Genomic DNA, 13,781 nt, shown 5'->3' with positions numbered 1-13,781 from the left:
TGCACAGATTTAAAACTGTTCTGTTGTGATGCTTCATCTGTCTTGCACCACCAACTAGTGGGTTTTACTGTGTTTTACTTCATTACATTATGAAATCAGATATGAAAGCATACATTGTGAGTAATGTACCATATTTGATGATGGTTTGTGTTGATGACTCACAGAGACACTCAAATATGCTTACTGTGAACCTTTTGGTATCTCTCTGAATTACATATTTTCCCCCTGCTTTCCCTTTTCCTTTCCTTCTTTTTCATCTTCTCTCCCTGCTCTCTTCTCTGTCTCACAGGTGGTGTCCTGCAGTCAGACGCTCATACTCGTTCGAACACATCGCTGACAGCATGAGGGCTTGAAAGAGCGTACAAGAGTGAGGGATCTAAAGGCACCCCGTCATAGAGAGAAGACGGAGTCTCTGGCCAGTCCCCTGCTAGTTTGCAGCTGTGTTGGAGTCAGCAAGTGTTCTTCAGCCTGGCTAGGAAAATGGGATCTCTTTCTGCATGCCATTTCGCTGTACATGGGTACGGGCCAGAGCAGCGTAAAGCCTTCCCGGCCTTGAATGAGACTCCTGGGGCTGTTCTGTGGAGGTATTTGTGATAACCCTGCTGGAAATTCTCTTGTCACCCTCCTCCATGGTTGTCATTAGTGGCTAATGAGCTGCTGCTGGAGACCAAAAGGAGAATGCGCCCTTTGAGAAAGGCAGGACCTTACAGCTGCTTTTAAGAGACCCAGAGATCTCAGACAAGGAAGTCTTTGCCCTTCCAAAAAATAAAAAAATGCAATCAAAGCCTTTGAAACCAGCAGCTTTGACATTATGAACATATTTTAATTCTGAAAGTGTTGATATGTCTTCCTTTTCTGGTATTAATTATTCATATTTTGTGTTAGTATTATGTCTGTTGACAATGACACGAATCAGATCAAAGACGCAATATATTCTTTAAAAGTGAACATTATTAACAAGAGGATCTTTTCTGAAACTTTGTAACACATCTCTTGTTTGTTGTAAATTTTATTCCCATTGACCATCTTATGTCTTGAAAAAAAATTGGCCACCATGGCAGCAGCCTATCGTGTCGTTGTAAGCAGTGTGAGCTGCTACAACAGCGTGGTGGTGGACCGTCGTGCTCATTCCCAAGCTGTGCACTACTGTGCAGGGCCATGCGGGGCGCTGTCCCAAGGTTTAGACTGCACCGTTGCACACCGTGGCACGTGCTCTGAGTTTCTTGCTGCCCCTGATGCCACATTCAATGACTTCAACAGCTCGCCCATACGACCCCGTAACATTATCTCCCCGCACCTTCCTAACCATAATAAACTTTGTATTTCCATGGATACTATTCATAACGGTGGTCTGGAGAGGGCGGGCAGCAGTGGCAATTTGTCTTTAGGGGAAGACAGCCCCACATGGCGGGGTAAAAAGACCTCAAGTGGCACAGGATCTTCTGGCAATCTGAGCTGCTCTGGCAGCTTGAAAGACATTACTGAAGAGGCCATTAACCTGGCCAGCGGCAAGCTCAAAGAATTTTCTTTTGACAAGCTCCGCCTGTCCTCCTCTAGTCATGTTACTCTCCGCAAAGGTCGTAAAGTACGCCCTGACTCTTTTAATCGTCGCTCAACTGACCTGGAGATTATCTATGGCCACTTCAGCTCCAGTCTTACAAGCACAACTAATAGTATTACAAATGGCATAATTACTTCTAATGATGAAAATGTGCCGCCATTTATGCTAGGGAAAGGAAATGGAGCAGAAGAAGCAAAGTTAAAGGGGAGCTCTGGTTCTCTGTCAGCCACCACAAAAGTGGGTAATGGCTCGACAAGCAGCCTTTCAAGTATTGGATCACTGGACCAGAGTCTAAATACGGTGGCATCACTGTACCGCACTACCCTTGGAGAGGAGAACCTAATTGCCCGTCTGCTAGAGAAGACAAGGGCAGAGGCTGGCAGTGGGGGTGCAGGTGGTGAAGACATCCGTGCCTGCCTCGACATCCTGCTTAAATGTTCTGAAGACCTAAAGAAATGCACTGATATCATCAAACAATGCATTAGGCGCAAGGCAGGTGGAGGGCCAGAGGATGGAGGAACAAATCCTGACAGTGTTTATCGGGCTGTGATGACCCGACTCAGCTCCTATCTCAAGAGACTTCCTTTAGAGTTGGAAGGGGTTGGAAGTTTGGGAGGCACGGGGCAGGGTGGTCAATCTAACACAGGTGCACCTGGAAGTGGGCACAGTGACCTCGCTGAATTGATCAACACAATTCACTCTATCCAACAGGGTCCCTTTTCTCCAATCTTTGGCAATGAGCAACCTCCCCGCTATGAAGACGTTGTGCAGTCACCTCCAATCTCCAAAAAATTTTTACGCTCAACATCTTCTGCTCCTTCATCAACCTCACCTTCGTCCACATTATTAAAATCAGATTCCATCCATACCACATCAGTCCAGAGTTCAGTTGTGCCAAAGGGTACCTCACTTACCAATGGACTACAGTCTACACATGCTTCTTTGACCACCCAACACACTCTGTCTCCTCCACCTGGGACATGTTCGCCTTCTAGTTCTTCTCCAACACACTCACCCTCCCCTCTTCGAAACTCTCCTACATCATCATTCACACACACTCCCCCGACATCACCCATGGAAGCTCTATATATTGAGGAAGAGGAGGCAGAAATTGGAAAGTCTGCAGATCATATCTCACAGCTGACACACAACCCAACCAGAGGGATTAATAATACACAAAACAAAAATCGAACTATCATGGGGCAACAACTGCACTTATCCCAATCTAACATAGCTGATAACTCTTCAAATCATTTGCCAGGAAGCTCCGGCTACATTCCCACTTGGCCTTCCTCCACCGCTTTAACAGTCTCAACACCCAAAGTTACTTCACACAGAAATGATGACATTGATAAGCTACTGATGGACTTGGAGAATCTCTCTCAGAGTATGAGCCATCCTAGAACCACAGAGCCTCCACTTCCTGCTAAGACCAGGAAGAGAGGACAAGCGATTATCTCCAATGAATCTTTTACTCAAGCCAGAATGGCTCAGTACCAGGTTCAAAAACCAGCCAGCCACCTGGGCATGAATGGTGTTAACTCCAGGGTCACCCAGAGCCACACTCCTCCTCAGGGAGAGAACAGTGAACCGAGCACTGGAGATGAAGAGGATGGGGCACTGTTGTTGAGAATTCTTGAGAGCATTGAAAGTTTTGCCCAGGAACTTGTTGACTCTGGGGCAGGGAGTTCAGGTAGTGCCGAGAGAAAAGTTGGAAAGGAGAAGGAGGTGATGAGGCTCCTGCAGGATACACTCGTCACTGCTGGTAGGGCCGAAACACCAGACAACACAACCCCATCGGTAGTACCCCCTGCTCCCTTCACTCACACAGCTATAGTCCAACCTGTGGCTTCAAACCACACTCAGGAAAACACACCCAAAGTTTCATCTGCATTAGCTTTTATAAGTGCAGCATCTGAAGGGGAGTGCAATGCTGCAGTTGAAACTGAACCGAAAACTACATCAGATGCCAATCCTCAAAATTTGTCTAAGTCAGTGCCAGAAGAAACTACTGAAACTCCTACAGTCGAGGTTCATTCAGAATCCCCTCCTGCTTCTGGCGCTCATACTGCTGGAAACCTTCAGGATTGCACCCTTGAAGATGAACCTGCACCTGCAGTCTCTGTAGAAGAACCATCTTCTGTTGCCATATCAGCCACAGAAGATGCCGTCATTGCTGATGGTGAACCCCTGGCTTCGAGAAACACTGGTTCTACCCTTCTCATCCGGCAGACTCCAGAGGTCATCAGGGTAAGTAACCCACAGTCAATGAATTAACCAAAGATACTTACATTCACTACTTTATGAAGATGTATATTCAAGCCACTATATTACAACCCTTTGAAGCCCAATAAATCTTATAGATTTATTTACAAATGTACCCATTAGATCCAACATTCTCAAGATGTTTTATTTATTACTCTATTTATGGTGGTGCACATTGTCAGGAAGACAACATCACTGCAGGTCTTTGCAATTAGTCAAACACTGATAATGCTGATCTTTAGCTGGGTGCCACTTTGAAGGCTTTGAAGGACATCCGGGGCAGGAAAAGACTCCCTATGAACTCAAATATGTTGTCTTTGGAGGGGTGAATAAAATCCTACCTAAGAGCTGATGTTTCTCCCTACATCCAATGGGTAGCACAGGTTGCTACAATCGATAGAAGCCACACAAGCACACCCGCTAGAAGGAAACAGACGCACCCAATACAACACCTTTATTCTATTGGCTGAGAGGTTGCCAGTTGACTGAGCCGAAAGGCAGTTTCATAAGCGAGCAGAGAATCAAACAGAGACTAAGTCTGAGCGCGAGGAAAAGCTTTGAGTACAATTATTACAAGTTTTGAGAAGAAAACTATGAAGTCCTGTTTTCAAAATAAAAATGTAAGCAAAAGTACTAAAAGTTTTGAGAACAAAAGATATAAAATCCTACATAAAAAGTCCCTCATAAACAACTGCCTTATAAAATGTTGCTACTCTGAGTTACGGGGGGCTGAATGAAAAGTGTAATTACATGTGATGAGTGTGGTGATTCGGTTTCAGTGTCTGTGCTTGAATAATAAAGGCTGAAACTCTGAATCGTGGAACAGAACAGCTCATTGTTTTAGGCGCTCTTTCTCTGTTGACTTTTCCTGTATGTGTTTTGTTCTGTCGGTGTGTATGTATGTGGAGGCTGTGTGTGTGCTTTGCTTTCCTCGCTGGGGAATATTTAAAGGTAATTTAGGGCTGTGAAGGAGGGAACTGGAGCATGTTATTTGCGTGTGTGTGTGTGTACATGTGCATCACAGTGGGTACCAACATTGCAGTGTGTAATCTCAGAAAGAAGGGTTGTCTCCACCTGTCTGTGATGTGGATATTTAACTGCACATTATGGATTTAGAGAATTATGTGCGACAGACATGCCCACATTTCCACATCCACACTCCTTCAAATCATTTCTATTGTCACTTTTCTTTCTTCTTTTAATTTTTTAATCCTCTCCCATCAGTCCTCCTAACAAGGCTCCCAGTGATGTGACTCGGCATATATGTGTTTATATGGCGAGCTTTGTAACCTTATGCCCTGCTGATATAGGGCACCTACATATGAGGTTACCATGGTAGCTGGCCCTGTTGGAGCAGAGCTACCAGCAACAAAAACACCAAACAAACGCATCATTACACAATCTCTTCCGGCCTTCGTTGTCAAGTCTTCCCAGTTGATTTTGCTTCCTCTTCACTTTTTATTTTCTTTCTGCTTCTCTGCCTCCAGTGCTTCATGCATTCTCAGATTTCTTTTTAATAGCTTGCAGGTTGCGTTGATCTTCTTAGTGTCCTTCTTTTACCTGCAGTGAGGCAGTAAGTCTATGATCACTGCAACTTCTCTCGCCGCCCTGTGATTGGTCGCTCTGGTATTTTGGGAGAGTTGAATAACAGTTGTTGCTGTGTGCAGGGCAGAGAAACCTAATGAGACGTGGCGATTGGAGCCCGGCTGGAGTTGGTGGAGGGAGGTTGGGGCTGTTGGCATGTTGAGTGTTAATGGTGTCATTACCCTGCATCCCCTCCTCGTCCCAACTCCAGCCCCCGGCTGAACTAGGTGCTAGGCAGACCTAAATCTGTCCACCCCTCTGTACTATGGCATCCCGCTAACAGACTTACTGTCGCCACAGTGTAAATGGACCTGCGTGTGGTGTGTGGGACGATGTGTTAGTCAACACAAGTTTATTATGAATTTTTCAGCTGTATAAAGCGGTATGTTTGTGGAAATGCAAGAAAAAGACCTGCAGATGAACGAGTCTCATTTGACGAAGACTGGTGTCCTACGAAAACATGTCTGTTTGTGTGTGTGTGTTGTCTCATCAGTAAGATGATCCACTGCTACTGTATGTCACATCTGAGTTTGAGAATAGCTCCTAGGCACCCACCACGAAGACAGGCACTCTGGAAATTATGCTAATATTGTTCAGCAATGATCAAGCCACTCGAGTTTTAGATTTTGACTTTCTATTTTTTTTTTCTTTTGTACATAAATGTACATCTGCCTTTCATATAGAGTAGTTGTATATTTGCTCAATTTAAAAGTAATTTAAAGTAATTCAGGACAGTTTTGGAAAAGTAAATTAAATCTCAAATTAATAGACAATTGTTTAATGTCTGTGTTTAATGTAATACAATATTTGAACTCCTACCGTATTTGAGGCAATCTGGATACTATTGATGAAAAACAGTTTGAGACTTGAACTAGAATAATCCATCATATCCTTCCTCCACCTATTGCTACATATTCACTGTCAACTGACTGAAAGAAGCCTTCAAAAACCAACAAAAAAACTCTACACATTTTATTGTTTAGAAATGTATTTAATTGTAAAAAAACATGGAAATTAAAGAGTGAGAACATCAGTCTTATGTTATTAACATAACATGACAGTTGGCAAGCTGTTAGCAACATGGCTGCAGGTTTTTCCCGAGCAGATAGCCTGACTAACGAACCAGTTAATATTAGCTTGTTACAGTATACTTGTCTTACCCTGAAGAGCAAAATGGTGAAATGCAGTGATATTCTGCATTAGTGCTAGAACAAGTATTAATTTAATGATGATTTATTATTTCTCTTTTCCAGAGGTGCATTTATCAAAACTAAAATAAAACAAATGAATTTGATGGATAACAATTACAACTGCATTAGTCAATATGCAATATAATGGCATCAGTTATAATTATGTTACATAATATTCTTTTGCTTTGGGTTGTCTGAGAATCTCTCAATGGCTTTAGTTTTATTTTTTTGAATCCAATCAGAAAATTCCCGTTAATCTTCACGACAACAAGTGTGGCAGCCGAAAAAAGGCAAGACCACATCTGGAGCATAGAGACGTGGCTGCAGTGACGCCGCAAATCGAGGTTCATCATGTCAGCAGCTTCTTTCTCTTCCAAAAATAAGAAGCTGGAGTCTGACATGTTTTTGTTTCTGCTCTGCGAACGGTGACATAATTTACAGACACACTTGGGCCCCTGGCGGCATCGAGAGCTGCCATTCTGATGGCTTTATTAACTCTCTGGTGGTTCGAGTGGTTATGCCAACTGCTTGGGACTTGCTTGCTGCTCCAAAATAGCTGTAGTTGGCCAACTGTTCTTTCCGAATGTGTGGAAAGTGGTAAACATGTACAAGGACACTAAGCAAGATCATTTACTTGACAGTGTGAAAGCATTGTGAATGTCCTACTCTGAAAAATGCATTGCATTTCGGTCTAAAACTATAAGGATAAAAGAGAAACAGCTACCCAGGCAATAATAAACTTAAATTAAAGGTTTGCCCTTTGCGGTTTGTGTTTATATGGCCAAACAATATTCACTTCGCTGAAAGCACAATTATTGTAAATAAAATAATAGTTTCACAATAGCGGCCGAGCACCATCAGAACCAGCAGAGCTCTTATGGGAATCACAAAATTGCTGTTTGCAATTATTTAGGCAGACTGCAACTATTTTTCACAACCATAATAGCCTGCCGGGTCCTCTCATGAACATAAAAATAAATTCTTAATTTTATTATTATTTCTTTCAGATTTTCCAACACCATGAACCCCATGGCAGAAGAATAAATGTTTGTGACAAGAGGAGAAATAAAATATTTTTATTTTAGTTCCTGTCTAAGAAATGAAAAAAAAAAAACATGGATATTAGAAAAGGGCAACAGAAAGATGGAGTAACTCAAATTGCAGCACCTGGGGGGAAACGATTCATGCCGGTGGGCCATGCATTGTGCAGTTGTTGACTTTGGGTCTGCAGAGGGTGACATCATTCCTTGGCCGCTTGCACAGGAAATAAGGTCACAGCAGGAACTTTGGCCAAGCGTGGAAAGTTGCTCGTTTTGACCTAGGTGCAAATACACGGATGAATGCATGCACTTTTAGCTACAGACAATATACTTTCAGCCAGGGAGGTTTGGATTGCTGTGCAAGTAAGAATGGTCCCAATAGACTCCAAGGTCAGCCTGAACAATGGGACATTCACCACAACACACACATCCAAGTGATCACACACACATGGGGGCTTGCAAAATGCATCCATACCCATTGTGTGTGTTTTTGTAGTATTTGAATTTACACAAGTAGTGCATATTTGTGAGAAAGAATGAACCTGGTTTTTGAAAGGATTTACAAATAAAAATCTAAAAAGCAAGTCAATGCACTGTAGAATTATTGAGTTTTTTGCAAATACATTTGCAAGTCTACTAGGTTATGTCTACCCCAGCAACAGACAGGTGCAGACTAACATTTTAGCTAAAAATACACTAAAATTTGTGGTCACCATAATAAAAGAAATTCATGCAGCTTTGATACGTTTGCAAGGCACTGCTTAGAAATGGTTTAGTCACCTCCATGTTTCTCTGATTTATTGTTATGTGCACATGCTCATTGAGGCTACTCCTTAGTTCTCCACTCACAGTGAACACTTGGATGTCGTCCAGCTGTTCCTAGTGTGATGCGTGCCTCTCAAGTATGAGTGTGTGTGTGTGTGTGCACTCTACGTGCAACCCCAACTTTTTTGTGCACGTGGAGTTATTCATCTGAAAAGTCAGCGGAGGGAGTCACAACTGCGTAACACCCTCAGCTTCCCCCAGGTTGCTGTGGAAACCACCACAACATGTTTATGTGCAGAAGTTAGGAAGAAGGACTCCCTCGTCCCAGAATATAAGTTGTGCAATGCGATTGGCTGACTGGGATTCCCCCTTGCAGAATTACGGCACCATGGGAGATCAGACGCAGGCTGAATGTTTTTGTTTTTTCTAGATATAAATCGGCTCCACTGTGTTGGGGATGGGTGTGTATGGGCCTGTGTGTGCTCAGGGATCTTTGTTTCCTTGTAAAAGAGCTTGCCAGTTATACAGAACATTATGGCTCTGTAAAGGCTTGGGTGTTACCCATTCCTCCTGCCATCAACTTCCAGCCTACGTATTTATCTATCTCTCTTTGAACCTAGCTCAGCTCCACCCAAACTAAGCCAGGGGTGTTCTTCATCGCTGATGAGAAGCTCTCACCAGAATCCATACCAGGATTTATGCTTAGAAAACATGTCTTAACTTGGCAAACTCTAATATAACTCAATGTGAATAACATATAAGAATACAAAGTTTCAACCTTAATCAACGTCTATTTTGCTTTTAACATAAGTTATCAGTGGCAGTTCTTCATGCTGATGCTATGTTGATGCAAATACAAGCCATATCTAATTCACAAAAGTGAGTCGATGATAATATAAAGCCAAAAGGAGGTCAGAATCTTCGGCGTCATCATCAGTCAGTCAATTCTCACTGCTGGGTGGTGACAACAGAGTTCTGCTGCCCTCTAGTGTGACTTAAGCCTAACTGCAAGCGCACGCTTGGTTTCAACATGATAAGAGATTTTTGGCACCATCTGCAGGACGACCTGAGTGTTGCAGAATTTAAATAAAATTTTACATGCCTGGATGAAAATAGTGCAGGATGTGCAGGGAAGTTAATGGTCTTTTTATGTACCAAGCATTATTTCGAATGTTTATAAACACGTTTCAGTTCTATTTGTTGGCTTTAAATACAATTTTGAAAGGCTGTGGCATTGAATCTGACTTGGAATCATTGATGTCTTACTTTTTGTTTCAATAAAAAAGCAAGGTGCTTCTTTTCTCTGCTGGTAGCTGTGCGAAACTACACTGTGGCAACAAGTCTAGATCATGTAATCCAGCAGTACTGCTTATGCAGGAATAGTTGCTTTGAATCCTGAGATGCACTTTAAATAAGTAATGTGAAACATCAAAAATCACTTAGTCTGCATACATTTTACATCTAAGGTCCACAAACAGGAGTGGATGATTATAGTGTACACTGTAAGTGGGAAAAAAAAAAAAAAAACTTTTGGAGGTGTGTCTACAAATTTTGTATGTGGGGCATGAATACTTGTGCGGGCCTAATTTTCTTTTTACAAATGCGTGGCTGGAGTTGAAGATGGAGCTTCTTGGTGAATGTTTTGATTCCACCTCTCGGGCTCACATACTTTGATATAGGATAAAACCTGCATCATGGTCTGTTTTGGTGTTTGAGGAGGTAATCTCATTATGCCAGAACAGCCTCTGCTTCCACTCAGACAGAAGCAGCTGTGTTTTTAACTACTCCCATGTTGTCTTCCTCTGATTCGGATGTGAACTAGACCGTGGATAGCACTGATTCACTTCATCTATCATGGAAGTGGCACTTGAACCTGATTCAATCTTTCAGACTTTGCGGAGGGGGGGGTCGGTTCCCAAGGGAGTGGGAGTGCTTGCAGCTCCCACTCCCACTGCTTGCAGCTCCTTGTCAAGAGGAAGAGAGACTGGAAATAAAGCACATTAGAGCAGCTAAGTGAACTGTGTTTCCCATTCTTGGCATGGGAGCCCTGAGAGCATTCCTCCCACATCTCTATCCAGGGAAAGGGTTATCACCATGGTGATGGCATTTGGCAGTGTTGGTCCAAAGCGAGTTGCTGTACAATCACATGGATACACATGGGATAGTAACCTGTTTCCCATCATATCAGGTTTAGGTTTAAACTTAGAAGAGGTAATTTTGCTCTCGGTCTAAAAAAATAACATCCCATAAAAAAAGCATATGGCTGGCATTCAAAACAATACACACTCTCCAGCGAGACTGAAAGTGGAGCTACACTTATATAATGAAAACAAAATGTTTTCTTTTTACCAACTTAATTTTATTTCACTTAATTTAAAACTCCCAGAAATAATCTCAGTTAGATCCAGAAATAACAGAACACTTTTTTTTTTTTTAGTAAAATCATATACAACTGAGCAAGTTCTCACAATTTTTGAGAAAACTTGTGCTTTCCCTCCTACATTTTAGATCCAAGCAAGCAAAATCAATCCCTGCAGTCGGACATATTTATAGTCTGTAAATCTTCTTAATGTTTCTTTCATCCCCCAAGCAAAACATAAATATTAGAACTAATTGCTACATTTTGGTCCTCCCCAGATTGGGGAGCACCCCGTGTACTGGTATCGGATTTGGATAAAAGGTTTTTTGTCTCAATACGCTCTCTTCAGTAAGACAGCTTAGAGTGCCTTTAAAGAGTATTCAGTCTCTTGGCTGGTTTACCCTTTTTAAATGCTTTTAAGTATCCATCATAATGTACAAAATGTGGCTTTTTGTTCCACCAACAAAGTTACATATAAACCCTTGAATGTCAAAGTAAAAACTGATTCCTATAGAATTACAATTAACATAAAATAAGTGATTACATAAATATTCGCCTCTTCGTGACAGTTTTTAGTGGCTTAGTTACAAATGTCAGATCAGAATGGGTATAGCCTTCTGTGACAAAAAAGTAGCCATCGTTGGAGGCGCAACAGTCTTAATTTTGGCACTGAAACTGCGGCGTATTGTCTTTAAAACACATGGAGGCAATGTGAGGGGAAGGCCATGATGATTTTCATTGGACCGGGGTCATTGTGTTTATTGACAGAAGACAGCAAAGCCCAGAGGAATGTTTTTGAGAAGTATTATCTCTGGTGAATGAGCCACCCCAGAGCAAAGCTGCTCTTGGCAAGGTTTTAAAGTATAATTGGAAATGGACACACGGATGAAACAACACTGAAGATACTGTCAACCTTTATGCCCATTTGAGTCAACATTTAAGAATAATTAGTTAGGTGAGTTCCTTTCCACCTTTTCTTACTAAGACTGCTTCAGTCTGTATTCAATGAATGAAAATAATTGGCCCTTTTTCCCATTGTGAATACTCCTCATCCTGCAAGACTTATACAAGAATCCATATAAGATTCTCTTTTAAACGAACATCTTTTTCAAATTCAGTTGAAAGATCTTGAGGGGAAAAAGCTTCTTTTCCATGGTATGATGTCCTATTTTCTTGTTGCACAATGGAAAGTCTTGCTGTCTGGAAACCTAAGAACCTGTTTCTGAACTGCTACAGTGTTTTCAGGTTTTGTTTGTGGCAAAATCTCTTACTCACTGTTCCTCAGACAAAGTACAAACACGAGGTGACTGTGCCTTTTCTGCAGTTGTACCTTCTTCTTTCCACTAGTTCTCCTATAAAAGAACTTGGCCTCTTTAAATCAAAGCTCAAGAGGTTTTTTATATTTATTTTGACAAACTTTTAAAGACCTTTCTTCCTTTTGACCTGCTCTAAAATAAAAGGTCTCTTTATTTTGTGAAGCACTTTGCTCACCAACATTGTGTTGGTGGAAAGTGTTATAGAAATAATTGATTGAAAGTCTGGTTTACTCTCTTCAGGACAAAAACTTCCATCACGTTCTTGCTTCAGTCCATGTGACGTATCATAGGTAAACTAGACAAAAAGACTGACTTTCTTGGACTTCATCAATCTGTTGATAGCTTGAGCTCAATGACCTAAGCAGGATATTGTGTCCGTCCAGCTGAAACAGATGTTCACTCCACGATACTGGTTGTAAATTTGCTTGCTTGCTCAGCATCTATTTTTGATGCTGTTTCAAAGGTTTGACATAATTTTGGAATTTGGCTGGCTCACTAAAAGCAGGCTTTTTATCCAAGTTTGTGCTCAAGTGTCAACTCTTGAGTTCAACTTAAATTCAAAAAGCTAGAATAAAGACAACCAAACTGTCATTACCTGTAATATTACAAGGTAATTACAGGGTATTACAGGGTAGTTGTCATTACCCTGTAATATTTTAAACTTGACTTCATGTCTAATGACTAAAGTCTTTAGGCATAAATCATCTTTTCCCAATATTTTGTAAATGACACTGTTGGCCCCGCGTCCTTTAATGAATGTGTGTGTGAGTAAACTCTGCCTGGTGCCTGAAGCAGAAATAAATATGAAATCAGTCGCTAACCTCATCCAGATAAATATACACTCAGTAGGCAGCCAGTTTCTTTCATTAAGTGTGCGTGTGGGGTGGGGGTGGGGTTGGGTGTGTGTGTTAAGGAAGCTGTCATGTTCACACTATTTAGCTGCTCTTAAAGACGGGAATAAACAGTTCCAGTTAAGTGAATCCATCAAGACATACATGGATGCTCACACAGACTCACGCAGAATAATTTGTGCGGACTAATTAAGTCCTTGTGGACGACATGTGTGCATCTCAAGTGTGTATTCCACAGTCAGGTGACGGGTGTTGCAGGACAGCTGACCCCTCAATACTTCCGGTTCTGTACTTATAGGATCAATGCTGTGAAGGCTATTGACTCATTTATTTCTGTTGCAGTGGAATTGGATTGGGTCCGAGTGGTAAGCATAGGACAGGATTGGGAAATTTAGCACTCGTAACCTAAACACACATTGCTTTCCGTCCTTCCTCCAGTAATCTTCCATTATTTCTTCAGTTATCTTTTTCTCTCCTTAACTCCCCGTCACCAGGTTTTCACAGGGGGAACCATTTGCTCTAGCACCTCAGTATTAGCAAAGTACAATAAAAAAAATCACAAAGGAAGCTGCTGCAGCTAAATCACTCTCTCTTTCTTTGTGATCACAAATACTGAAAATCATTTGGTTGTTTTGGAGTTAGACACTCAGATACATTCGCTAAAAAGAAAAAGAATATTCCTATGATGTAATTTTGCAGGAAAAAGGCTGTCTGTATGTGTGTGTTTTTATTTTGAATTTAAAAAAAAAACAGCTACACAAAAACGCAACGTTACAGCTTGTGACGCATCTTACATTACATATGTATGGACTGTGTGCAACAGAATTTCCACCTTTCTACATGACTGGAT

At 41.6% G+C, this 13,781-nt stretch overlaps 1 protein-coding gene across 2 annotated transcripts in view; it reads left to right on the top strand.

Annotated features, from left to right (window-relative positions):
* ppp2r3a (protein phosphatase 2, regulatory subunit B'', alpha) overlaps window positions 1-13,781 on the top strand; it is a 62,166-nt gene that overhangs the window by 34,231 nt on the left and 14,154 nt on the right. For both annotated transcript variants that reach the window (XM_055038223.1, XM_055038224.1), the window contains exon 2: window positions 290-3,811. In XM_055038223.1, coding sequence (XP_054894198.1) covers window positions 1,055-3,811 — 2,757 coding nt within the window. In that variant the 5' untranslated portion in view covers window positions 290-1,054. The remainder of the gene's footprint in view (window positions 1-289; window positions 3,812-13,781) is intronic.

This window comes from Poeciliopsis prolifica, unplaced genomic scaffold (genome assembly GCF_027474105.1).
Source record: "Poeciliopsis prolifica strain line A6 unplaced genomic scaffold, Auburn_PproV2 SCAFFOLD013, whole genome shotgun sequence".
Lineage (NCBI taxonomy): Eukaryota > Metazoa > Chordata > Actinopteri > Cyprinodontiformes > Poeciliidae > Poeciliopsis > Poeciliopsis prolifica.
Note: the sequence above shows the minus strand (reverse complement) of the source record. Positions and strands in the feature narration are given on the sequence as shown.